Source organism: Enhydra lutris, unplaced genomic scaffold (assembly GCF_002288905.1).
Source record: "Enhydra lutris kenyoni isolate GAN:26980312 unplaced genomic scaffold, ASM228890v2 scaffoldscaffold13, whole genome shotgun sequence".
Taxonomy (NCBI): Eukaryota; Metazoa; Chordata; class Mammalia; order Carnivora; family Mustelidae; genus Enhydra; species Enhydra lutris.
The window spans coordinates 6,717,878-6,745,584 of record NW_019154097.1 but is presented as its reverse complement, the minus strand read 5'-3'; the positions used below and the strand labels follow the sequence as shown (position 1 = coordinate 6,745,584).

The 27,707-nt window shown below is 50.5% G+C and overlaps 1 protein-coding gene across 1 annotated transcript in view; it reads right to left on the bottom strand.

The window, feature by feature from the left end:
- Positions 1-27,707, bottom strand: part of LOC111145722 (tropomodulin 1) — an 83,466-nt gene that overhangs the window by 54,888 nt on the left and 871 nt on the right. Inside the window, exon 2 of the mRNA XM_022500877.1 lies at positions 8,095-8,260. Coding sequence (XP_022356585.1) covers positions 8,095-8,214 — 120 coding nt within the window. The 5' untranslated portion in view covers positions 8,215-8,260. The remainder of the gene's footprint in view (positions 1-8,094; positions 8,261-27,707) is intronic.

The following is a 27,707-nucleotide window of genomic DNA, read 5'->3' as shown; positions in this document are numbered from 1 at the left end:
CCAGTAGAGGGGGAGAGATGGGGAAGAGGCTAGGGGTGGGAAGACGGGTTTAAAATTTATCTACAGGAGTGCTTGAGTGGCACAGTCCATTGGGTGTCCGACTCTTGGTTTCGGCACGGGTCACGATATCAGGATTTTAAGATTGAGCCCCACATCGGGCTCCAGGCTCTGCATGGAGTCTGCTTGAAATTCTTTCTCATCCTCTGTCCTTCACCCCCCACCCCACCACTCTCTCTCTCAAATAAATAAAATCTTTTAAAAAAAACCTTATATACGTGATTTTTTCTTTTTAAGGGTGATCTGAATAAAATAAGGTAAAATTCTTACTTTTGTTACATCTAGACGAAGGGAACATAGTATTGTCTGTACTTCATGTGTTTCGAATGTCTCCCATTGAAAATGTCAAAATCAAAATGGAAATTGCTCAGTGTCCTCAGTGTGGGGCAGGTGCAATGCTGTGAGTTAGAGGGGGACAGGCAGGGAGGTTGGGCCTTAAAAATGGGAGATTTTTGAACTATAGGGTGAATGGCTCTAAGACCAAGAGGATCCCCCAGCAAAGAGGCAGGGAGGAGAGGGGCGGAGGAGAAAGTAGGGCTTCTGGGGAGGCTGGAGAGCTTGCAGGGAGGTGGTCATGGGGCCAGAAGACAGAGGTTAGGGTGGGGACACACTGACACCTGGCCTCACTCACCCTCACCCTGCCAGGTCCATCCTTGGCTCTGTACATGGCCGGCAGTGTTTCTAAGGATGTGTGCCTATTTTTAGAGCAGAGATTTATTTCTTTCCATTTCAACTGTTTACTTCTGTCCTGGGCTTACAATTCTGCTGGTTTGTGTTACAAGGGAGGACCACAGCCCTGTGGACCAAACTTGGCTGCTTCCTGCCTGGCCAAGAGCGTCTTCTGGCTCACAGGGTACCATCTGGGGAACAGGGAGGATTTTAGGATTTTGTGGGGTCTGATGGGAAGCAAAGTTGTGTGACAGGAAGTCCTGCGTTCTCTTCCTGGGTCTGTGACTGACCTGCTGTGTGACCTTGAATAAGTACATTGCCCTCTCTGGGCTCCAGGGGGAGGGGATTGCTGTTGTTTTAATTTTTCACCATTACAATGTCAATACTACGTCTGATGTCATAGGGTTGGTATGAGGACCAACGCATAAAAGCATAAAAGCATCAAGTGAACGACGTGTGTCCAGGAGGGACCCCATAAATGAGAGTTTCTTTACCTGCATTGTGTACATATATGCAGGGGCAGGGGAGGGAGGGTTCGAAGGTTTTTAGGTGTCCTTTCAGCGCTGGGAGTCTACAGTTCTAGGTTTTCTCCTCCATTGTTTCTTCCTGTTGTTCATGGCCCCTCGTTCTCAGAACTCCTGATATATTATGGACGAGGAGAAACAGGTCTGCCTGAGCCTTGCCTCCCACCTACCAGCTGCATGATTCTGGTCGTCCATTTCTTGTTTTTTTTAAGGATGTATGGACCGCAACCTTTAAGGACCGATCTCATAGGATCCTTGTAGTGATCCTTGTAGAGGTGATGCCCATACAACACTTAGCACAGTACCGGCCTATGAGAAGCCATCCACAGAGAAAAGAGCTATAATAATTATTTTGGGCCCTGCAGGGAGACTGCTCCTTCCCACTGTTGTTTCTGAGGCTAAAACGGGCCATAGCCTCCCAATCGCTGACTTCAAAACCAACCCACAGAACCCGATTTCTTTATAAGGTTGGGATTATCTCTACCATCTTCCCTCCTGCTAATATTTTAATCCTTTTACTGAGACACTTCAGAAAAATTCTTCCTTTTCCCCAAAGCTTCATTATCAAGCGATATTTACAAGGAAATTCTTGGTTTCTTTTTCTTTCTTTCTTTCTTTCTTTCTTTCTTTCTTTCCCTCCTTCCCTCCCTCCTTCCTTCCTTCCTTCCTTCCTTCTTTTTTAGAAGATTAGCATGGATGGTGAAACTCACCTAACAACTTCAAAGGAAGTTGTATCGGGAAAGAACAACTTGCTGGTCATTCCCCATCCCAGGCCCTGGCAGGCCCCAGGCCACAGGTGCTCCCAGGAGGTGGTGATTAACAGCACAGGCTTGAGGAGCGGGACTGGAGGCTGGAATCCCAGCACCGACTGTGTTACAGCCCGGATGGGTTACATCCTCTCTCCAAGCCTCAGTTTCCCAATCTTTAAAATGGGTCCCATGACCAAACCTGTCGGAGGATTAAATGAGATCATCCACACAAACTATGCCCACGGCACAACCAGTAAATGTTAACTACCTACTGATCCCCTAAGAACTAGCATACGGCACCCGGCGCAAGTCACAGTGTGACCGGTCGGTATTCGATGTTTCTCTATGTTGTTTCTTTCCCCCCACTGCCTGGCGCAAAGACGATCTGAACCAAGGAGTTGGCTTGGTGTCACGGCGGCATCCACTTAACTCCAGAGAGACGAGAAAGGGCAGATCCTCTTGGGGAATCAGTCAACAGTGGATACTTTTAGCACACGGAGCATTCCTCTCCCGCAGGAGTCCAAGGGCAACAATCTCATGATAAGCTCGAGTTTTTCCAGGCCACAGAGTGAGAGATAGAAAGTTTCAGGGACTTTTTTTTTTCCCCTTGCTTTCTTTCTTTCCTCTCTCTCTCTCTCTCTTTTTTTTAAGTGCACAAGCTTGGAATCCTCTGCTGCAAACAAAGCTGCTTTCCAACTCCGAGTACTCTACTCTGTCACATGACCCCGGGGCTTAACAGTTGCATCACTGAAACCCTAACCCCCTGAAGTGTCAGGTAATCAGACTGCCTGCCGGGTAGCTGTTTAGAGCTGGAGGGGGTGTCAGAGGCATCCAGGCTGACTGCTCCCCCTTTTCAGAGAGGGAAACCCAGCTCCAAAGAGAGAAGACACATGCCTGAGTTGGGAGAGGAGCCAGGACCGAACACGGACTTGTGTCTTTCAGGTTGCTTCCAGGAGGAAAGGAGGATGATTTTTTTTTTTTTTTAAAGATTTTATTTATTTATTTGTCAGAGAGAGAGAGAGAGAGAGGGAGAGAGAGCAAGCACAGGCAGACAGAATGGCAGGCAGAGGCAGAGGGAGAAACAGGCTCCCTGACAAGCAAGGAGCCCGATGTGGGACTCGATCCCAGGACGCTGGGACCATGACCCGAGCTGAAGGCAGCTGCTTAACCAACTGAGCCACCCAGGAGTCCCAAGGAGGATGATTTTGCATCCAGCACTCGCCCCTACAAAATCAGAGCACATCTGTGGCTCAAACTCTCTTTCTGAGACCCCCGTGGGGCTTTAGAGTGGCTCTCAGAACCATGTCATGGCTCCTCACTGCCTAGCGTGAGACCCTGGACAATTTACTTCACCTCTCAGTTTTCTTGTCTGCAAAATGGGGCTGATAACAGCGTCTGCATCACAGGATTATGATGATGGTGGAATGCATGAAGATTTTCAAGGTGCTTAGAACAGTGCCTGGGCACAAGAAGTGCCGTGTATGCCCCTGTTAAACAGAAAAGGAAATAGAAGCCGTATAGAGTGTCCCAGACAGGGCAGAGGACCTGGGCCCGATCTCATTCCATTGGGACCTGTGACCTAGAGCAACCTCCTTCCCCTGTCTTGGTCAGTTCCTGCTCTGAAAGTTGGGGGCATGGGCTCTCCTGGTCCCTGTGCTCCTCCCAGATGGCTGGCACGAGACCTCTCCTGGTCTGCATACCTTTGGCCTCTCCCTGTGCTGGCCTCAGAACACGGGCCAAGGGCAGGTGAAACAGAGCTGGAATGTTTGTGCTCTCAGAAAGTAGGGAACCCACTAGATCTTTTCGAAACTCACACATTGACTTGCAAATCAGGTAACGGAGACATCTCTGTGAAGGGGCCAATTGTGTGGCAGGAACAAAAAAACCCCACTGGTCTGTTATCTCCTATCTTCTCTCTGACTTCTCTTTCCTTGTTCTTGGACTTAGAGAGAAAGGGGTCTTTGAAAATGTCCATTCTGAAACCACAATGGTATGAGAATCATGGGTCTCTTGATTGCTCAACCCTTCTCCAAATCTGTAAGCACATTTATTTTCCTCCTTTTGGAGTGGAAGCTGAGAGAGCCCTTGGAGCCTGTCTGGAATCCGAGCCTCCACACCCTGGTCCTATGACCGGGGCAAGTTAGCTTTCTGGGCCCCAGGTTCTCTGTCCCTCCAGGGCACACACCTTCTTGCTGATCTTCTGGGAGGAGGGTGAGGGTGCTGGCTGTGTGAGGGGGAATTTGCTACCGAGGCCAGAGACCTTGATTTACTGGGGGAGCCCTTTGCCAGGTTAGAGCTAAAATGGGGCTCCCAGCTGGGGGTCCGAGAGGCCTTAGGTAAGGGCTATACTCCCGTCCTGAGAAGGCTCTTCTACCTCCCCCTGTCCCCTTCAGGTCTGATGCTTGGCTTGGATCTTTGGCACCATCCCTGTGACTTGTAGACACAGCCTCATCTCACCCCAACCCCACCTGGAGCAAGATAGCCAGAGACAGAAGGCTTCGCTCTTCATTGCACTGGGGACAGCAAGTCTGCAATATGGTGGAAAGCTTGTGGGGAGGGGCGGGGCCCTTCCTTAGCTTCGTAAAGAAACTCTCCCACCAACCAGCCAGGCCTTCCACCTCCCACCCATCTCACTGGCACCTCCTTCAGTCCTTCTGTGCTCAAAGCTCCTGAAACCAGCAAGTCCACCAAGTCACTGCCCCTCAAAGATTCCTCAGGCCTACGGAGAAAAGTCTAAACTCTCCAGTTCCACCCCATCCCCCCACCCCCACCACCTACCAACCAAAACTTCCTTCCAAGGTCTCTAACCCCCACAGAAACCGCGCTGAGATTCTAATTACCACTGTCCCCAGTTGCCTTTTGTATGTGAGCTTTGCATGTGGCCTCCGTTGGGCCTAGAATTCTTTGTTTTTATTCTTGACTCAGAAAAATCCCAGGGCCCAGGGCCCCATTCACCTGCTCTGTGAAGCCTCCCACCAGGAAGAATCAGTCGTCTCCCTGAGCTCCCCATCTGTGCCCGCTGAGGACGCTGATTATCACGCTTGCGCTCCCCCAGCCTGAGCGGACTGACATGGGATGGCAGGGTCCCCGACAGGCTCCCCTGTGGTGGCCTGCACAGGGCCTGGTACCCGGCAGGTCTCTATGCCATGTTTACTGAGCTGACAAAAGTCGCTGCATCCCCTTTGGTTCTCACTTTTTAAAGCGGCTCGTTTGTGTAATTCTACAAGACAGTGGTCTGGGATTGAATTAGAACAGAATAATCTCACAGCAATAAAGCTGGAAGCTGGTTATTCCTTGCCTATAGCGCTTGTTTTTCCCAAAGCCCAGGCTTCAGGGCAGCAGGAGTGCAGGGGAGGGAGGAGGAGATCCAGGGTTCTCGCACCAACACTGCCTTCCAAAGCCCTGGAGCGGCGTCATCAGAGGGTCCATCTCCTTGTGGCTGGGTAGGCAGAGGTCATGAATAGCAAGAGGCCTTTGTCATTCTACAGGGCCTAGGACCCAGGACCCCTAGACTGGGATTTCTGGGTTTTCTAGAAAGAAGACCTTTATTTGAACCTGGAGATAAGGCCAGGTTAAAAGCACATGGCAGCTGAGTCCTGAAGGGACTATTCAACTCCATCATCTCATGGATGGGGGACACTGAGGCCTAGGGAAGGACAGTGACTGGCCCAAGGTCACATGGAGAGTAAGAGACAGGCCCAGGGTTGGCGCTGGGACAGCTAACCTCTAGTCCTGCATTTCTCCCTCTGCTCTGGCTGTGATCACTTGAAGGTTAGTGCAATGGTGGAGTGATGTTCTTTTCTTCACGGATCACTGTTAAATCATAATTGAGCGATGACAGGTTTTCAAAGAAAGGTGTGAAATGCTCCATTTTTAACTAAAAATATACAAAATGGAAAATTCAAGTTCCTTCAGTAATATTCATTATGTACTTTTTCCGGACCAAGCATCATCCAAGCATGGACCTGGGGAGATGAGTATAGATAGAGGAGGAAGGCCCCTGTCTAACAGGCCACCTGGGAATCCCTGTCTCGGCCCTGCTCATGGCTCCTTTGTGGTTGACCAAACCACACACCGGACTGGGGAGCCTCCTGGCCCTTGAGCCTGTGATCCTGATGGCAGAGGCCAATTCTGAGCATTAAACACGCTTCTTAGGTGTGCCAACCGTAAAATGCAATGATAAAATCGTGTCCCACAAGGGAAAGAGACACTTGCAATACTTCATTCTTCAGTTAATTCCTTCTACAACTCAGGGCCCCCACGACCCTGCAGCAGCTAGCTGGAGAGAACGTTGGAAGTGGCTTTTGCAGACGTGCTGCAGTTCCAGGAAGGGAGCAGCACCTTATGGGGCTGGCTCTCCAGAAGGCTCTACTTGCTCTGAATCTGTGTCCAGTGCCTGGTGCTATTTCTTCACTAGTCAGGATTCACGGATCCAGGAATCACGGATAGAAATGGAAGATGGCCTCCTCACTGTGACCCCTGGCGACCCACTGGCAGCATGTTTGCTTCCTGTCCCTATGACCTTATATTCTTCTGGCCTGGAGGTCTTAGTCCCAAAGGGAGGATGCTTCCACTGGGAGACAGAACATTAATTCCATTGGACTGGACATTGAGACTGCCTCCCGGCCCTCGGGGCTCCTTATGTCACTGAGTCAATGGGCACAGAAGGAGTTTCTCTACTGATCAGGGTGCCTGATATGGAATTGGGCCACTGCCCCATGACGGAAGTACGGAAGTGTCTGCCTGCATCCAGAGACTGCTGACGGGGCCTCTTATGAGCGCCATGTCCTGTGACTAGAGTTAGTGGAAAACGACAACAGCCCAATCCAAGTAGATTACCATGGGCCTAGACCCTTCAGGAATGAAGGTTTGAGTCATCCAACCAGGCAAAGAATCATGACCAACGAGGGGCTTGCTGAAGGCAAAGGAAATACAGAACAGGGCGTGGAAGAAGGTAGTTACAGCAGCAGCAACCATGTGACCAGTTAGAGAAACAAGGACTATAATTGTCATGAGGGTTTCCTCTTCATTTTGTTTTGAACGTGTGTGTGTGTGTGTGTGTGTGTGTGTGTGTGTGAAGCAAGTATCTTTGCTTTTTTCCCCTCTCTTACTCTCTTATCATGTAGCATAAGAGGTACTGATTTTATATCGAAGTTCTTAGGCATTGTTAATTTCATACCATAGCACTTAAGTATTATGAGATATCAGGGACAGGACCACTTAAGGACTTCACGTCCTCTTCTGGACTCTCCCTTCCTCTTACAACCTCGTTATTGTCTTTACAATGAGAGAAGTAAGATTTTGGATGCGTATGGCTGCAAAGTGGGCAAAGAGTAGACTTGTGATGGTTAATTTTATGTGTCAACTTGACAGGGCAATGGGGCACCCAGACATTTGGTTAAACATTTTTCTGGGCATGCGTGTAAGGATGTTTCTGGATGAGATTAACATCTGAACCTGAATAAAGCAGACTGCCTTCCCTAATGGGGGCGGGGAGCATCCAATCAGTTGAAGTTCTGAATAGAACAAAAATCTGGACCCTCCTGACCCTCAAAACTGCCTTGAGTGGGGTAACTGGTTTCCCTCCTGCCTGCAGACTCAAACTCAAACATCGGCTTTGCCTGGGACTTGCGCCTGCTGGCCTTCAGACTGAAACCACACCATCAGCTCTGCTGGTTCTCCAGGCCTTTGGACCCAGGCTGGACCCACACGGACAGCCCTCTTGGATTTCCAGCTTGCTGACCGCAGGTCTTGGGACATGTCAGCCTCCATAATCATGTGAGATAATTCCTTACAATATATCTCTTCCCTTTGTGAATATACACGCTCTACTGATTCTGTTGTTCCAGACAACCCTGACAAACACAACACACACACATACACACACACAGCCCTGCAAAGGGTAGTGTTATTCTGGGTCATTGCTACAGAAGGAAACACACAGCCCTGCAAAGGGCAGTGTTATTCCAGGGTCATTGCCACAGAAGGAAACAGGAAGAAGTAGCTATGGGAAGTCTGCCCCTGTCCCTCCCCCAGGTGGTAATGATTGTGTCCCCCCATCTGTCATGACATGGTCCCCTTTCGTGCCTACTCACGTCAGGGTCCAGCTCATCCAGCTCATTTTCCAGGGTCCTGAGCTCTTCCTCTGTGAGGGCTCCGAGGATTTCATCTTCATCCAGGTCCCGGTATTTCTCTAACTCTCGTCTGTACGACATGGTAAGAGAATCTGTGCTTGTCTTCTGACTTTCTGTGATCTATGACCTACCGGAAAGAGACAAATCTTAGAAAGACCTTTGTTGAATTTTCTCTCTCAGAGCAAATCAATGCTTGGCGGGCATGTGGTGGCCGGGCACGCTCCGTGAATGGTCAGGAACACTCTAAGTCGGATTAATTCTCCGTGCGAGGTAAGAGTCCTGATGGCATGTGACTGACTAAATTGTGATTGACTATATTGGCATAGCCATTAATTCCAAGGAAACAGGGAACTGTAAATGGTTTGTGAATGACTGAAAACTATTTTATTCTTTAAGTAGTTCTGGTGATTTTCTGAGAAATGCCCTCCACCCTTCACCCCTTGCCCTGAAGGAAAACATGAATGGTGGAAGGTCTGCCAAAGCTGATTTTATAAGCGGAGGGGTGTCATTTGAACACACGCTTCCTGCAGGTCCTTCCCCTACAACATCTCAATCAAGCCTAGCAAAAAGCAGCCGGCAATAATGGCCAACGTTTACCACCACATCCAAGCCCTGGGTTAAGCATATCACGAGGATTTTCTAATTTAACCTCTGAGGGAGGTATTTGTTGTCACCCTCATTTTATGGATGAGGATATGGAGCTTAGGGAGGTTGAGTGACTCACGGGAATCATGCTTCCAGGAAGTTCTAGAACCACCATATGTATCCTGATCTGCCCTAAGCCCTCTGTCCTCCCTGTTGGCTCAACGTGTCTGGTCATGGGACAAGCCCAGCTCACACATCACCTCCTCTGTGAAGCCTCTGTGTCCCGTCACTAAGCAAAGCTCACTCCGGTCCTCACGCTGGGTCCGCACTCTCCACTCAGCTCACATCCATGGCCTGTGGCATTCCCCACTGCCAGAGTGCCAGTTTGCCGCATCCCCCTTCCCCCAGGGCCCAACCCCGGGGCCACACATGCAACAGGGTGCCTTTTACTGAAATGAACCTAATTGCAGTTCTACCTGCATCAGGCAACTCTGGGCTCTTCTCCTCTCGGAAAACGTCAGCTTGCTGCGGAAGCTGCCGGCATCTTTGTGTTTGAGCCTGTTCCCTCCTTAGCCCTCCTTTCTGAAGCTGACAGGCTATACAGGGAGCAGTAGCTCAGGACTTCCCTCGTTGCTGCGGAACAGAATACACTCCTGTGTACAGCGCTGGTGTTAGGGGTTGAATTGTGCCCCCCCCTCAAATTCATCTGTGGAAGTTCCAGCCCCCAGGACTTCCAGAAGCCAGCACCACACTGGAAGGAAGAATGTGACGTTGCCTGGAAATAGAGTCATTGCAGACCTAATTCATTCAGTTTACACAAGGTCGTACTATAGCAGAGTGAGATCCCCATCCAAGGACTGGTGGCCTTGTAAAAAGTAGAAATTTGGACAGACACACACTCGGGAACATTTGTGAGGCTGAAGAGACCAGGGTGATGCTTCCAACAGACCAAGGAACATGGCAGACTGCCAGCAAAGCACCAGAAGCAGAGGGAGAAGCCTGCAGCAGACCCCATGGCCCTGGGAAGGAACCAACCCTGCGGACACCTTGATCTTGGACTTTCAGCCTCCAGAACTTTGAGACGATACACGTCTGTTGTTTAGGCCATGCCGTTTGTGGTACTTTGTTATGGCAACCCCAGCAAACGAATTCGATCAGTATCGCCTTCACCAGCAGTTTGTGTTTTTAGACCCCTACATAAACACACACACACACACACACACACGCACACACACACGCACGCATGCACACGCACGCACATGCACGCCCATGGCTCCTCTGTTACAGCACTGATGGGATTTTCCAGCATAGAGAGAAAAGAAAGCTAGGAAAAGACAACCAACTCCTCAATCAAAAAGCTGGAACAATAGTTAACTAAAAACAGTCTGTGCACTTAAAGTTCCCTCAGCCGACAGGAAAAGCCTCCATTTCGGAAAGTAGAGAGACATATTATTAATGTACGTCTGTGCACGTGTCAGCATATTTGCAGGAGAAATACAGCAGGCCGGTCTGATAAGAGAGGACTTGCTTCCCAAACACAGAAAACCCCAGTGCCATCCTTTCTCTAAGAATGGCTCAGCTTGGTCTGACATCTTCCTTTGCCCAGGCCCCAAGAATGTGATGTTCAGACCATAAATGGGCCCCCCTTGATTCATTTCTTTTTATTTCCAAAGAAAGCACAAGCTGCTGACAATACGCTGGTATAGATGGAAAAAAACACAAAACACAAAAAACAAAACCCTCTGTGAATGTGTGCAGAGAACACCCTAATTTGGCTTTTCTGTCTTTTTTTTTTTTTAAGATTATTTATTTATTTATTTGATAGAGATCACAAGTAGGCAGAGAGGCAGGCAGAGAAAGAGGGGGAAGCAGGCTCCCCGCTGAGCAGAGAGCCCGACATGGGGCTCGATCCCAGGACCCTGAGATCATGACCTGAGCTGAAGGCAGAGGCTTTAACCCACTGAGCCACCCAGGTGCCCCTAATTTGGCTTTTCTTGAGTGGAATAGGAAAGCTTCTGTAGCCAAGAGGGACACCAATAAATGGCACAGAGGCTTCCAGAACTAACTCATAGAGACACCTCTGAACTAGCTGCCAAACACGTTCTCAACACACACTCAAACAGGTTTTGGGTTCTCCAAAGTTCCACAGGACCTGAGACCACAGGATTTCTCAAAACTTTCGGTATGCTTCCACACATTAGGTCCCTCCAGGAGAAATAGGTTACGTGCAGAATTTTCCTGGTCTTTAACCATGAAACGCTGTCTCTGAGAAAGTGCTCCTGGGATTGGAATCCCATGAAGCAAAGTTTGGGTAACAGCCTGAGCCTCACCTCTGGGTCGCATGACGGAGCCACTCAGACTCATACCAGAAGGCACCTGGGGACAGGACCAGCTGGGACAGGTTTGGGACGCTTGGAGCCTCCCATGCTTGCTATCTCTGCCAGAGAACTCATTTCCTAGATGATTTATACTAAAATCCTTAGGGAAAAAGTGACAGACAGAGCCTGCAGAAGGGATGAGCCAGGTAAGGGACGAGAGGACAGTAGGAAGAGCAGTTGCAAAGGCACGAGGAGAGAGACGTAGGTGGTGACTATGGGACCCATTGAAGGAGGGATGGGCAGGCTACCTCCAGAGATGCCACCCTGAGGGGTGCAATCATGAACATTCCCGAAGGACTCCCTGGCTTAGTACACACAGGGAAGGGAAGTTAACACTCCTCTTACACACTCCAAGGTGCTGCTGAATTAAAAAATCCTATTTCAGAGGATTTAAAGGCCCTTTCTTTCCCAGGAATGTTACAGAGCGACCGGACCTTCTGTTAAGTAAGCTGAGAGGAGCGGAGGGCTCCTAAGTCCAGCTAGGAAGCTGTCAGCTTCAAGCCACGCTCACCTACTTGGCTCCCAGAATGGGCTTCTCTAAAGCAAGATTCTCCTCCTGGGGTCAGTGACGTGGAGAGCTGGAGGTGGGGAGGGACAGGGTAGGAGGGACATGAAAACCATGTGCGTAAAGCCCACAGTAAGCTTGACTTTAAAATGTGGCTTGGAAGAGATGATGTTTTATAGCTGGTAATAAAAGGCCTCCATTTCCTAATAAAAGAGGTGTCCCTGATGGACACAGAGCTGAGATTCAGAATACTCTGGTTGGAGCGCTGGTTGTGGTGGTGACTCCCTCTTGCTAAATGCCTCCCTTCCTCTGGGCCTCCATTTGCTCATCTGTAAAATGAGCGTAAGTGGACTGGGACACTCTGCTTGTAACCTGTGCCTCTTGAAGCTCTCCAAACACTGGATCAGATGGGCAGTCTTTGAACCGTGAGCAGGGAGACCTCAGGCTCCTTCAGGGCCCCTGCTGGGGGTTACGTAGGAAAGGTGTAGTGAGGGGACTCACCTTGGTTTTGCCCGATGTATTTATTTGGGGCTCCATACTAGATTTTCCTTGAAGAAAGGGGGGTTCAGCTGCGGAAGTAGAAAGTTGCCAATCATGCCAAACAGTGAGAGTAATAGTGCTTGCTCCCCCCATAGAGTGTTGTGAAGGTTAAGTGGCCTTGAGCAGATCAGGTACAAAGCCTGGGGCTGGTGTGCGGTCAACACAGCTCCACAAATGCTAGCCATGACCATGAGGCTGCCACCCCCCTGCTGCTGCCACTGGGCTTGCCTTCCCCTCCCCCTCCCCCTCCCCCAGGCCCTATCAGCAGACTGTAACTCCCCTCAGAGAAGGACTTATGTCTTATTTGTCTTCGTGTCCCCAGTGCCTAGCCCTGTGCCTGGTAAATGCGCTAGTAGAGAATGAGCACATTCAGGTTTCAGTCTAGTGTCCTTGGGCCTTTGGGCAAGTCCCTTCTCCTCTTGCATCCTTTGGGTCTGGGAGAGCTGGGAACCCAAGAGTGGGGGACAGCACCAGGAAGGGGGTGATGATAAAGTTTCCAGCATGGCCTGCCTGAGGTGCCTCTCTTACCTGCTTTATAAATTGAGTTCTGAGTAAGAGTTGGTAAGAAAAACAAAAGAGCATCTCAAGAAACATAAGACACACGGCAAAACTCGAGTTTTCCACAGCTAGAGTCTGTGTCACACCAGCCAGCGTACTTGACCACCTCCCTTCTCAGCAGCCGAAGCCTTAGACCGCCGCTCAATGTGAAGAAATAGAACTTACAGGCTGTGCCAGGAAATAAAACTAGGCAGGTTGGAGAGTAAAAAATAGTGGGTCAAGGGCTGAGGCCATCCATCAGCAAGCTTCAGAAGTGAAAGCTCTCGGAGTACCAAATACACTTTTAAATCTTTCGTGGGGAGGGGGTCCAGTCACTTCTGCTAATGGCGTTTCCAGCATCCAGCCCCATGGGAAAACTCCGGAAGGAGGCACTGGAACAGCGTCAGGATTTATGGACTGCGTTTCCCTGAGGTCAGGAGGGGCTGAGTCACAAGTTCAAATGAATATTTTCCAGGCGTGCCATCTTCTTATCTCAGCCACAGTGAACATCAAGATGATGGGTGAAGAAAGGCTGATTTACAAAGTTGATGCTTCATACTCGATCTTCTCATGTCTTTGTCCTTCTTTCTCTCTCTTTTGAAAGATTTTATTATTTATTTGAGAGAGAGAAACAGCATGAGAGGGGAGAGGGTCAGAGAGAGAAGCAGGCTCCCTGCTGAGCCGGGAGCCTGAAATGGGACTCGATCCCAGGACTCCAGGATCATGACCTGAGCCAAAGGCAGATGCTTAACTGACTGAGCCACCCAGGTGCCCCACGTCCTTCTCTTTTGGAAGACACTTTGGTCAAAGAGATTTTAGGCCTCATCACCGAAGCCTGTCCCTCTCTCTTCCCTTGGCTTCAGGGACACAAGAGTGCCTGAGATACCCTCTTGAGAGAGCTGTCTCCCCACTGCCCTCCTTCATGAGGCACCCCTGGGGGCAGCCATGCTTCACACCATGTACACTTCCTCTCAGCTGATTGGACAAAGTGGATGCCCGGCTCAGGGCAACGGATTACTCGGCTAGTCAATGAGCCATGAGGTGGCTTAGAGTTGGGTGAATGAGCTTTTATTTCTTGGCATTCGTATTAGTTCCTGGGATTGTCTTAACGAAGTACCACAAATGGACTGGCTGAAACAGCAGAAATGGTTGTCTCTCAGTCCTGACAGCTAGACCTTCAAAATCGAGGTGTTGGCAGCGTTGGCTCCTTCTGAAGGCTCTGTGGGAGAATCTGGTCCCCGTCTCTCCCCTAGCTCTGGGAGCCTCAGGCATTCCTAGCCTTGAGCTGGAGGTCTCCCTGTTCTGGAAGTGTTTGTGCCTACACATCCCCTTAATATAAGGACGCCAGCCATACCGGATTAGGGCCTGCCCTTGGGAGCTTATCTTAACTTGATCGTCTGCAAAGACCCTACTTCCAAATAAGGTCACAATCACAGGTATAAATTTTGGGGCGATACAATTCAACCCACAACAGCACTGAACAGGGACTCCAGGAGAAAGGGAGGCAGGTGGCAGGGGAAGCTGGGGGTGAAGAGACTGCCATGAGCATGTGGAAGCTGAGGCCACGAGGGAAGAGACATTTAGGGGAGTAAAAGTCTTCAGAGGAGGGCGAAATCCTGGGATGAGAAGGAGATAGAGAACGTTGTGTCCCCAGAAGGGCCCTGCTCCCCCAGGTCTGGGTTGCTGAGGCTCATGCTGGATTCCCATGAGAACCCCATCCTCCCACAGTCCTTGGGAGGCCCACCCTGTCTCCCACATGCTACCCTCCCCGCGCTCAGTCACCTTGAATGAGCCCTGCTCCTTGTAGCCCACGAGAGCTCAGACTCTCTGGGCTTCCCTCCTTCCTTTCTGCCCTTCCTTCTCAGTCACCCCAATGACGCATTCATTCTCCTTGGCCCACGGGTCCCTTGGGCTCTGCCCTCTCCTCACATCTCACACTTCTCCTCGCGCTTCTCATCTTCTCCTGTGTGGATTTGGTTACCAGTGATAAGCTGATGACTCTCAGCCAGTCTCTCCAGCCCCGGCTCCTGCCAGGCACTCCTGGAGCCCCCCAGGCCCCACATGCCCAACGCTGAATGTGGGCCTGCCTGCCCACCCCCACCTTCTCCTCCTGGGTGACTACCAGAACAGCCTCAGTCACCCCTGGGGCCAGCCTGCACTTCCCCACCCCACTCCCTTCGCTCTGGTCAGTCCCCATGCCCGCCAGTCCTCTCTTTCTCTCTTATTTTTTAACATTACAGTGCTTTTGAAATTGTGATAAAATGCACATAACAAAATTAACTATTTTTTAAAAAAGATTTTATTTATTTACTTGACAGAGAGAGAGAGAGAGATCACAAGTAGGCAGGGAGGCAGGTGGGGGGCGGGGAAGCAGGCTCCCCGCCGAGCAGAGAGCCCAATGCAGGGCTCTATCCCAGGACCCTGATATCATGACCTGAGCCGAAGGCAGAGGCTTAACCCCCTGAGCCACCCAGGAGCCCCTAAAATTTACCATTTTAACCTTTTTAAGTAAGCCGCAGTGGCATGAAACACAGTCGCACTGTTGCGAAGCCATCGCTGCTGCCCATCTCCAGAACTTGTTCGGAAACTCGCCCCATTAAGCACTAACTCCCCGTCCTGCCCTCCAGGCCTCCCCAGCCCCTGGCAGCCACCACTCTCCTTCTGTCCTTGGGAATGTGACCAGCCCAGGCACTTCATGTTAGTGTAATTCTACCGTATTGTTTGGGACCAGAAGCCTAACTTTCTCCTGTCCTTTCTGTCTGTCCTTCCTCTCCCTTTCCATGAGGCTTGTCTTCTTCTAAAATCTATGTTATCACAACAGTCCCCCAAACTCTCCCTGCTTCATCCCTACCTTCCTGTCCATGCCCAACTCAGCCTCTAAATGATATTCATGAACGTCAGTTCTGATGCTGCTCCGAGCTGAAAGCTGCCTTCCAAGGCCCCGTCATGACAGACGGACAGCAAACACGTCCGCCTGGGGTTTGAGGCCATTGGAGAGCTGGTGGCCGCTGGGCCTCCCCAGCTTCTGATCCAGCCCAGGCCTTCCCTTTCCGGCTGTACTAGAACACTCGCCCCGGCCACCCCTGACATTTCAGTCCTCCCAGCCTGGAGTGTCCTCTCCCGACCTCTGAAGACCCGCTAAGTCCTGGAGGCACAGTCTCTCCAGAGAGCGAAGCACCCCGACCTCCTTATTGGGGCGGCTGGCCTTCCCCTTGCACAGCCTCCTGGGGCCTGGGGACGACTGTGTCCCCATGTCCCTCAGCATCCCATCCCCTCCCCCACTAGCTGGGCCCGGTGGGCAGCACCCCTCGACCAGCTCCACATCTCGGTGAGCAGCCAGGCCTGGCGCAGAGTGAGGGCTCCGTCACCGCAGCTCGGTCAGGGACACAGGCCCGGGGAGCAGAGCAGACGACGGAATTCCAGCCGGGGCCAGTGACCCGCAAGGGGAGAAAGTCAACCAGCCCTGGGTGGGGGCTGCTAGGTAGGGTGTGAAAGGAGCAGACAAGCAAGTAATGGAAGCTCTAGGTGACTTAACCTCCTCGAGGTTTAGGCTTTGTAACAGGGTCATAGAATGTGATGCAAGAATCGTACCAATCAGCATGCAACGTGCAGAGATCTTTGCAGCTGATACACCTCGAGCACTTCCAGGCCGCTGTTCCGTGTCCCCGGCAGAGCGAGGGGCGAGTGTGCCTTGGGGAGTGGTGTCCCTGTGGTGAGACCCAGCCAGGGAGCCAGATGAGAGGGCTGAGCTTCCTAGCCACTTGCTGGCCCATGTCCCCTGCCATCTTGCTTCCCCAGGGAGCCCTGGCCTGCTGCTTAACCCCCACTGGGCCGTGGGAGGAATCCCCCCCACCCCCACCCCGCCACGGGACTGGCTGCCAAATGAGCCAGGTCTGGGTCCAGTGCAAAGTAAGACCATAGGATCCTCTGTTCAAAATCAGAAAAAAGTGCCACTAAAGGTACCAAGATAGAAAGTTTTACCTTCCTCTCATGGCCTCGCTCTTGCTGTGTCATAGTGTTTTCTTATTGTTTAATTTCTGGGTCACACAGGTGCCTGTGGGCTGCGACACAAAACATGCATGCCAAATGCACTAGCAGCCACTCTCTCCCCCTCCCCGCCCGCCCCCCTCCCTCCCGCCCAGAGCAGGATACGCACAGCCCACACACAGAAATGAGCCATCTGGGGGATCGCGACCTCTGTGCTGGACTAGGGGGGACAAGAGGCAGCGCTGCCGGCAGAATGTACCAGAGATCCGCAGAGGTAGCTTCAGGCAGGCTGGTGGGACCCGGGGGGTGCCCAGGATGGGAGGCAGCTGGGGTCTAAGAGGCAGCAGGAGGTGGGGACTTGAGCAGGCCAAGCCGCTAAGCCTGGGGCATGCTCTGTTGGCCATGGGACTTCACTTAAAAATACAAAGCCAAAGATAAAATTAAGAATTTCAGGAGATATCTACAGAGAATTCACCCAAGCCCAGGGTCGTTTGCAGAGTACAGTCTCTGCAACTATGTCACCTACAAGCCACCCCCAGTCCTCTCCCCAGGACACACATCCTGAAGGCCCTAGAGCCAGACTCAGCTTTGTCACCCCTCAGATGGTCCTTTTCCTTCCTCCCTAGTATCTTCCCACCCATGGTCCCTGCCTCTGCAGGAAGCTGTCCACTGGGCAACGGCAGAAGGAGCCCTACGATAGGAGTCAGGGGATCTGGTTACAAGTCCTATTGGTTGAGGACTTGCTGTGCGATCTTGGGCAAGTTGCTGTACCTCTCTGGATCTCAGTTTCGACAACCCAATTCATTGGGTATTTACTGAGAAACTATTACGTGCAGGGCATCGTGGGCCTTTGTGGCACAGACAGAAATTAAGATATTTCCTGGTCCTTAGGATGCTTATAGTGAAGTTGGGAGGGTAACACTCACACAGAGATCCCTGGGGCCATGTCACACGCATGGTGCTATACAGAGAGAATGAGATAAAGGATGATACAGTTCACATTGCTGGTTTCCTTCCCCTTGTCTCAGTCCCACAATGCTTGAGACCTGACAAGCTAACCCCATAAACATGAGATGGGTGGGGACATAGCTGAGCAGCCATGAGAAAGATTTAGGGGCTCTCAAGGGACTGTCAACCCAATGTAACTCGACAGTGTAAGACACTGTCCCCCAAGGGTCATGATGGGATCTCCTCTGCATTCATCAAAGTACAGTGGCTGAAGAAAGGCAATGGCAATCTTGCTTAGCTTCATGCTGGGGCTTAGCTCTGGGCCCCCACCCTTTCATTTGAGGGGGTGACTTTTTTTCCTTTTTAATAAGGCATTGGCTTTGTATGTAGTCAAGTGTGCAAGTTTTGACAGCACAGCTCCCTGAATTTCCCATGTCTGCACCTATGTAAACACCACTTAGAGGAAGACAGGGGCCATTTCCAGTCCACCAGAATTCTCTTGTACCTCCTCTCAGTACATCTCCCTCAAAGGTAATTGCTCTTCTGACTCTTAAAACCACAGGTGGGTTTTAGCTGTTTTGAACATCACATAAATGAAAACACACAGTGGGAATGTTCTCACGTCTGGCTTCTTTCACGCACATCACAACTGTGGGATTCGTCTGTGTTGTGTTAACAAGAGTTAATTCTTCTTCACTGATGTGTAGTATTCCATCAAACAAATTACACCATAACTTAGTTACTCTACTGGTAATGAACATTTAAGTTATTTCTAGTATTTGGTAACTATAAATAGGGCTACACATGCCTTTTGGTAGAAATAATCCCTTATTCCTCTTGGATACATCCCTGGAGTTGAATTACTCGCCTGGAGTAAGTGTACATTTAGTTTCCGTAGACACTGTCAAACAGTTTCCCAAAGTAATTGCCCAATTTTCCATTTCTACCAGTGATGGATGAGAGTTCCAGTTGCTCTGTATCCTCGTCAACTCTTGCTATGGTCCGTACTTTTCATTTTAGCCTAAGCCATGATGCCGGGTGACTGGTGGTATTTCGTTGTGTGTTTCCCTGCTCTCTAGCAATGCTGACTACAATTCATACGCCTGGTGGCCAAGTGGGTGACCTCTTCTGTGAACTGGACCTTTGCTCATGAGCGCTGATGAGTCCAGAGAAGGGAAGCAGGGTATCACAGGAAGAACAGTTGAAGGACCAGGAGAGACATGGTCACACTCTTCACGCCCGTAATGCGCTGCCTCTGGGAAGGAGGGACAGATGTGCTCTGGGACTCCCCAGCAGGCAGACGACCTAGATTACCATGACGTGGATTTAGGATCTGCACCAGGAACATTCTCTTTAAGAGACTTGTCTCTTGGGCTGTTTGCTTTTATTTTCCCCCAGCTGATCTCATTCTCTTAGTCATACGGGAAAACACCTGCTGAAAAAGCAGGGAAGCTAAACACAGCGTTTGACCCCGTCTCTTTCTGCCGTTGCTACGAGCCCCATCCCAGGACACTTGGCGTCTCAGAGGTCCACACGTCCGTCAAAACTGTCCAGCGGGTTAAATTAGAAAGGCCATGTGCGTGTGGGTGCACGCGGCTGTGCGTATGTTCATTCTGCATCTCTTGAGGTCATCACAGTGTCTGAGTCACCACACAAATCACTGTAAGCAACAGGGTTCCAGGAAAGGGCTCTGAAACCATCTTCTGACCCTGGCCGGCCTGCAAACCGGGCCACAGTCTGTTCTGGGGCTCCTTTCCCCCACCTCTTGGCAGCTCCTCCAGCGCAAGCCACTGTAAGCTCTCACCAGACCCAGCCTCTTCTGTGCCATCTCTCTCCCAGCTGCAAAGGGCTCTAGCAAGCCAGATATCTTAGTACAAGTGGGAGAGGACATCAGAGTTCGGCCAACAGAAGCATCGTCTTACTGTACCCCTCTGTCCCCCAGACTGAAAGCTACTTGAGAGCAAGCGTGTCCCTCTCCCACGGTTCCACACAAAGCCTGTGCCTCTCAGGTGCTGAGGGCAAGTTTGCTAAGTAAATGAATGAACGCCTCACCTTGTTACTGGCTTTGACAGCCATAAATCAAAAGCACTGGTAGAATAAAAGCTGGTTTGTAGAAAAGCCTGTGGACCTCACTCCTCTCCTCAGTTTCCATTTGACAAACACAACTTGTCACCTTGCCTCACAGCAGGTGTAAACATAAGGTTTGGCTCCTGAAGCTAGTTTTTGTATTTTTGGGAAAAGCAATATGAAAATCATCAAATGGCAAATGGGGGGGAAATATCGGCTGCTCATTGAACAAAGGGCTAATTTATTTAATAGACAGAGTCCTACCAAAAAACCAAAGCAAACCAAAGTGCCAACAACTAAATCAGCTCAACGAAAACGTAGAGAGAGGAAGGGAACAGGCAATTCACCTAAAAATACAAACAACTAAAGAACCTAGAGGCAGATAACAATGCTCACTCCTAACTACGGGAAGGTAAATTAAGAAATGAGCCGTTGGTTCCATCCATCACATTAACAAAACAGCGAAAGCCTGAGAATCCCCAGTGTTTGCGAGATGTGGGGGAGAGCAGCGCTGTCACAGGGAAGAGAAACTCCCATTGGTTTACTCCCTTTCAAGGCAAGTTAAGCCGTGTCTACCCAACTGCCTAGGCCCTTTGACTCAGCAATACTCCTTCTGGGAATTTATCCTGCTCATTTACTCACTGAATTATACAAAGATACATGTATCAATCATCTGATTATTATCTGTATTAGCAAAAAACCGGGAACCACATAACAGTTCGTCCACAGGGCCCTGGGTACATGAGGTCTAGTGCAGACATAGGGCCAAGGCTATTAACCTCAGCCTTGGGGCTGTTTCCCCCAGCGCGTCACTGTACCTCATAATAACAAGTGCTATTCTGGACATCCTGCATCAGGGGCACAGTGATAAGCGCTTTCTACAGATTATTTCAAGCAATCTTAATAACTCTAGGAAGTAGGTACTTTTTATTCCCATTTTATAGATGAAGAAACTGGATTGCAGTCATCTGACCTCATTAGCCCCCAAGGGGTGCCATAACCAGTTACTACAAACTGGATGGCTTAAATTTGCTCTGTTGCAACTCAGAATGTCAAAAATTGGGAACCAGGATATCAGCAGGGTTGGCTCCTTTTGGAGGCTCTGAGGGAGAATCCGTTGTCTCAAGCCTCTCTCCTAGCTCCTGGTGATGCCGGGGCTCCGTGGAATTTCTTGGCTCGTACCTGCATCACTGACTCTGTCATCACGGGCCCTCCTTTGTCATGAGGGTCCCCTCCTCTTACAAAGACACCAGTCGCTGGATCTAGGGCCCACCCCAATCCAGTAATACCTTGTCTTAACCAATGACATCATGAGGACCCCATTTCCAAACAGGGTCACCTTCTGAGGTTCCATGGACATGATTTTGGGGGGGACGTGATGTAACTTAATACAGTGACCAAGGTCACCAAGCTAGTAAGTACTTGAGCTGAAATTTGAATCCAGACAAGACTCCACTTGACTGTGTGTGTCATCACTACTCCAAGCCGCCTCCCCGTCAGAGCTCACGCTGTGGGATGCTAACCTCATCACAGGCGCGGTCTTACACACTCACGTATAATAGCTCACTTAGTCCCCACAGCACCCCCGCTTTATAGATGGGGAAATAGGTTCCCACAACAACCCTATTTTATAAAAGGAGAAACTGAGGCATGGAGAGTTTAAAATCACCTGAATTTACATAGCTAGTAACAGGCAGACCTTTGATTTGAACCCAGGGAGTTGTCCTCAAAGTCCATGTTCTTAAGCCCGATGCTAAACTGCCTTCCAGGGGGCGCCTGGGTGGCTCAGTCGGTTAGGCATCTGCCTTCAGCTCAGGTCATGATCTCGGGGTCCTGGAATGGAGCCCCACATCGGGGCTCTCTCTCCCCTCTCCCTCTCCCTCTGTTCCTCCCCATGCTCATGCTAGCTTTGTCTCTCTCCCTCTCTCTCTCAAATAAATAAATAAAATCTTGGGGAAAAAAGGAAGCAGCCTTTCACCTAGTGTTGCATTGTGATGTATGGTCTGGGAAGGAGGGCTCAGAAAACACCTGTCTCCCCTGAAAGACCAGTGTTCTTTTCATCAGACAGCAACCGTCCCCCAATTCATCTTGTGTCCCTTTCCCCTTGGCCGTCATGATTCATCCCAGAGCTGACTTGGATGTCCAAAATCAGTTGCCATCTCAGCCAAGACGCTGGCCTAATTACCACCCCTTATTCTGCAGTGGGCATTTTTAACCTGGGGTTTTGAGTGACCTTCAGGGGGACTCACCCGCCCACTGTAGTGACATGTGGTGATGAACTGCCATGCACAGGAACATTCGTTTTTCTCTAGAAAAAAACGGTGAGAGCAAGACCCTGAGCTCCCATCAGGTTCCCAGGATTTCAGAATCCTGATTTTCAAGCTTGCAGCCCTGTCTTTTTTAAAACATTTCTTCTTCCCAGTTACGTTGCCTGAGCAGGTTTATTTTAAGCTGTCTCAAAGCCTTTCAATGGTGTAAATGGAATGCAATAGAAAACCACAAACAAATGCATACAATGTTGTCTTCCCGTCTGACTTTTTAAACTGTCCTGGGTTTGCCAGGAGGACGGTCCCTCTTTAGGGCTCCCCCCACCCTTGTCTTCTAAGTGGTTCTGAGGGAGGCAGCCGTGTCCCCATCGCAGCACCGGGAGCGCTCATCCTGGGCTCACAGATGCCTCACTTATAAGCAGCGTGCCCTGAAAAGGCCACGAGACACAGGAGTCCGGGGAGAGGTTCTAGGCTGGCCAGGAAGTGGGCAGTTGGGCTTGACAGTCCTGTCTGGGCCTAAATCTCTGCAGGTTGCAAAGGAGGAGGGAAGGTAGCAGAAGATGGAGATTACCCACTGCTGCTCAGCCCCACCCTTCCGGCGGCAGGTCGATTTTGGGGTCTTGCCCTCACCAGCGTGCTGTGGCCACATACGTGCCTACCACAAGGCCCTCCCCACCATCACTGGGGTCCCTGTTACCTGCCCATTCTGTCCTCCCAAACCCCTGCCTCCCCCACATTCCCCGCCACCTCCAACCTACCCCATCAGCCTCCGTATGTGTGCCCTGCACGTGCTCCCTTAAAAACAAAACCAACCAACCCATCAAGCAAAAACAAAAACCCAGGAAGAGCCCTGGATTTTGAGTCAGGGCTTAAATGAACTCATGTGTAGATTTTAATCAAAAAATGATATCTTAATGCAAGGGCCAAGGGCAACAGTGGAGATAACCAGCCCTCCCCTCGGTGCTCAAAGTATGGGAGTCTGTGCATGCAGGCCGAGCGTCGCAATAGGAGGTGTTCATTAGCGCTTATCATTAAGCCTATTACTTCATAAAATGATTAAAGCTTTTTAGACACGAGGAACTTATTAGAAATTCAGAATCTCAGAACCTGTCCCAGGTCTACTGAGCCAGAGTCTGTATTTTAATAAGATCCCAAATGATTCAAATGCTAGAGAAGCCCTAGAACAGGACACAAGCCCTCTCACTTCTCAAGCCTCCCAAACCATGGAGAACACTTTGGCTTTTCTGGAATATGCACCCCAATTAGATGACCTGGGATAATTCCTATTTGGGTTCACTGTCCTTTGTCAACAAAGGGGGTTAATAACACCTACCCTTTCCCCCTTACAGGATTCCTGAGTTTCAAATGAGATCATGGATTCATTCTGTGTGTTGAGATGGGGCTGATTGGGGTTTAGAGTCAGGGGGAGTGGGATAGGGTTTTTTGCCCTCACGGAGTCAATGGTTTGGGAAAACGTGCTGTAGATACCAGTTTCTGTTTTGTGATTGTCATCCTGTCACTGGGCTCTCATTTGCATACCCTCTTACTCACTCACTCATCCATTCAATGGCCAGTCATTTGTCACCACAGAAAGTGCCTACACTGAGACAAGCTCTGAGCTCTGAGCTGGAACACTGGGGAAGCAGAAATAAATCAGCCATAAATTGTCTTCAAGGAGCTGTCAGTCCCTTCAGAGACAAGGATTTAGCTGACGATTCCATTTAGAACACACTACGGCTGGTGCTCTGAGGTCCATTTTGGTGGCTGAGGGAACACAGGTAAGGCAACGAGGAACTTTACTTCAAAGGATGACCACAAGTCCGCCATGTTAGAAAGGGAGAGAATAGCATTCCAGGCAGAAGGAACAGCAGAGCTAAAGCCAGGGAGCCATGAAGTCACATAGGCTGGCTCCATGACCAGAAGTTAAGGAGAATTTGCAGGAGGGCCAAGAGGTGGTTTGGGAGAAGTAGCTTGGGGCCAGATCTTTGATGGTCTTGGGTTTAGTGCTAAGGAATCTGGTAGGAAATGGGGGGTCCCTGAAGGGAGAGGGATAACAGGGTTGGAGTTACAGTTCATAAAGATATTTATTTATTTATTTATTTGACAGACAGAGATCACAAGTAGGCAGAGAGAGAGGAGAAAGCAGGCTCCCTGCAGAGCAGAGAACCCAATGTGGGACTCAATGCCAGGACCCTGGGATCATGACCTGAGCTGAAGGCAGAGGCTTTAACCCACTGAGCCACCCAGGCACCCTCATAAAGATCTTCCAACAGTGTCTCAGAAGAAGAAAAGGCTTGATGCAGAGAGACATTTATGAGGCTCTGACAATAGCTCAGGGAAGAGACAGCAAGTACTTGATTGGCATCGTGATTGTGGAGGTAGAAATGACTAAAAGGAATATTCAGGAAGGTAGAATTGACAGGATTCTCGACTAAATAAATGGGGTGGTGAAGGAAAGGGAGATCTCTGGCTTGGTGCCTAGCTGGATGGTGTTACTAATGTTAACCAAGATGGAAGACATTGAAGGAAGAGTTGGTGATGAGCCTGAGTCAGACCTGTTGGGTGTGAAGTGCCTTTGGGACTCCCTATTGGCTTTGTCTAATTGGCAGGAGGCATGGATGCCTGGAGCTGAGGAGAGCAGCCCAGGCAGGACACACAAATCTGGGAGTTGTGAGTTTATGGCCCGTGGCTGGAGCCCTGGGCATGAATGGGATTGGAGGAGGGTGTGGGATGGAAAGAGAATAGGGTTGAGAGTGGCACCGACATTTAAGAGATGAAAGATGAGTCCGTGAAGGAGGCTGAGTGAGGCCAAGAGCCGTTACTGCTTCCTTTAGTTCCCAGGGACACGGAGGCCGAACACCCCAGTGGCCACAACTCATGACCCAACAGAAGCATCCCCAGGAAGGGCCATGGGGTTACTGCCCTAGAACTCCCAGGATGCGCAGTCGCTCAGGCTGGGGCCTGTGAGAAGATGTCCTGAGGCGGGGACACATGGGCGCCTGGGCTTGGCCTGCCTCCTCTCCTCTCATCCCCGTGCACAGTAACTCTAGCCTTTCACAGATGTGTTTTTGTCTGAGAGAAAAACAAAAGGATGCAAGAAAAGAGAAACAGAAGAAATGCTTGAATTTGTTTCGTTTTCAGACCAGACAAGGGCCCAGCATTTCCTGACATCGAAAAAAACCTTCCAGACGTGTCCTAGGTTGACTCCAATGAGCTCATTCTCTCGTTATCATTAGGGGCAAAGAGAGTCGGGTCCTTTCACAATTAACCAACAGAGGATCTTATAAAACAAAGCAAAAGAGAGGAAACGATCCCAGAATTCTGCTCTCCGATTCGTGTTCTCCTACAGAAACAGGACTGTGGCTTTACACTGATAATGGCTCGGAGCAGCCAAATAATTGATCTATTCGGTGTTCTGGCTTTCAGTGAAAAGTGAACCGGCCTCTTTAGAAATGTTGGCAGCCTGGCTGGTCCATTAGTAAGACTGAAAAATCAAAACACTGACTGGAAAAGGCCATTATGACTCCTGGACTCAGCAGGAGTCATCGATAGATGATGTCATTTCAGAAATAAGCAAGCCAAGGTCACAAGGCTCCTGGGCCAAGTCAAACTACCCTTCGTGGCCCATCACTACCCTCCTTTGCAGATCCTGAAGCCTGCTAAGGAGACGCAGGGGTTAGAGCCAGGACTGGGTTCATTTTACTTTACTTCATTTCTTTGCTTACCCTGATTCTAGAGGAATGGGGTTCTAGAGGCTGTGATACTCGGCAGGTGGTTAAGGCAGGCCCTGGTCCCCTCCCATTTGCACACCCCCAGATTTTCTTTTTGGCTTCTTCCTGTCTTCTGGGTCCTTTTTCACCTCTTCCCACAAGCCTCATCCCAGATGCACCTGTCCTCCCTTGCCCATCACCGCCCCCCCCACGCCTGTCTTCAGCTCCTGCTACCTTTCCTCCCTACTCCTTTCTCAGTGGAGCTTTCAGGAGTGGTAGACTCTGTTCCCACGTCTTCCGCTCCCATTAGCCTGCCTCTTCCTCTCGCTAATGCTAGAAATATCCTTGCAGGTACCAAGCCCTTGAGCTGAGGGCTCTCCCAGCATCGCCTCACTTCATACCCACAGCAACCCATGTGAAACTGGTGTTGTTATTATCCCCATTGCACAGAGGAGGAAACTGAGGCCAAGACAGACAGGCTGGGTCACTGGCCCCCGTAACGCAGCGGCGGAGCCCATGTTTGATCCCTTTGCAAGGCCCAGTCCAAAGTCACCCAAGACCACGTGCCAGTCCTGGTGGCCCCTTCCCAGTCCTCAGCCCCTCTGTCTTTCCTTAGCAATGGCCACTACTGACCTCTCTCCTCCCCTGGCTCCTGGGAAACTACTTTCTCCTACTCCTTCCCTCCTCTTCACGGTGTGTGTGGGGGGGGTGTCCCCCTCTCAGTTTCATTCCTGGCTCTTCACTTTTCTCAGGCTAGCAAGTCTTCCAAGGGAACCTCTGAGCCCTCTTAACCCCAGGTCTACTGGGGACCATTCTGCCCACCCCCTCATAGTTCAAGGTCACTCAGAATGGGTGGCAGAGTTGGGGTGGGAGCCAGGAGTCTTAACCTCCAGGTCAGTCCAGCTCCTGTTACTCAGAGCTGCCACTAAATACCTACTCCCTGTTTTTCACATTTTTGCTGAGCGGCAGCAAGCAGCCCTACCCTGGGTGAGGGAGAAGGTGTGAGGCCTTGATAAGGTGGGGCGGAGGCTATTTTTAGAGGACACTGGCTTTCCACTCCGGCTGGGAGCAACTTGCCAGCCAAGCCAGGCAAAAACATGAATTTGTAAGGTGGGCTCATGAAAGGGAGTAAAGACACCAAATGACAACATTCCTTGTTTTCACTCTGTTTGTTGCATGGCTCAGATTGATGGGGCTCTGTCTTCATTCCCCCTTACTTCTTTATCAGGGAGGCTTTGAGGTCTAGAGAAAATGTATAATAGGAAGTAAAGTTGAAGCAAAAATGAAATTTCAGAATGAGGGCGCTATTGTCTGAGCAGCGGAAAGTTCTGGACAACAGCAGCTCAAAAAAGAGCGGGCACTGGTGGGGCGCTCACAGATCACAAGACCTGCCCTAAGAGCAGCAAGAAGGGTCAGGAAAGAGACAAGAAAGGCTAGTGGAATCCGCAGGCCTCCTGGCCTGCCCAGCAGCACGTGACCTTGAGCAGGGGGTCCTGTGACCCTTGATAAAGAATGAAATAGCTGTCATCACTGGAAGAAAGATGATGATGATTTGGGGGGGTGCTCCCTCTGAGGGTCCTGAACCCGAGTTAGGGTCTGGTTTGGATATGGAAACATTGGGGCTAGGTCATCTTCAAGAACCTGAGAGAGTGAATGAAGGTGGAGACCACTTGCAGGGTGGGTGTAGCAGGAAGGGGCTGGGTGGCTGGGGGGTGGCGTGGTGCTTGCGTGTCTCCAAGGCCGCATCATAAGCACTGTATAGATGGGGAAATTGAGGCCAGGGAGCAGCTGGACTGGAGCCTGTGGTCCTGCCCAGTTCGTCGGGTCTAAGGCTGTTTGAATCACAGGCTGCTTTGTGAGGGTGATGGCTGCTCCCCAGCAGAGGCGCCCATAATTACCGTGGGACGCTCTTCCTGGACGTATACGGCACAGGCTATTCCGAGTCCCAGTATAGGCCTGAGTCAGAGGGGCTGCCTAAGTGTCCGGTTTCCATCATGCCCCAGGCTGTGCGTGGCTGGGCCCCGGCGTCCCAAGCCAGAGCCAGGGAACA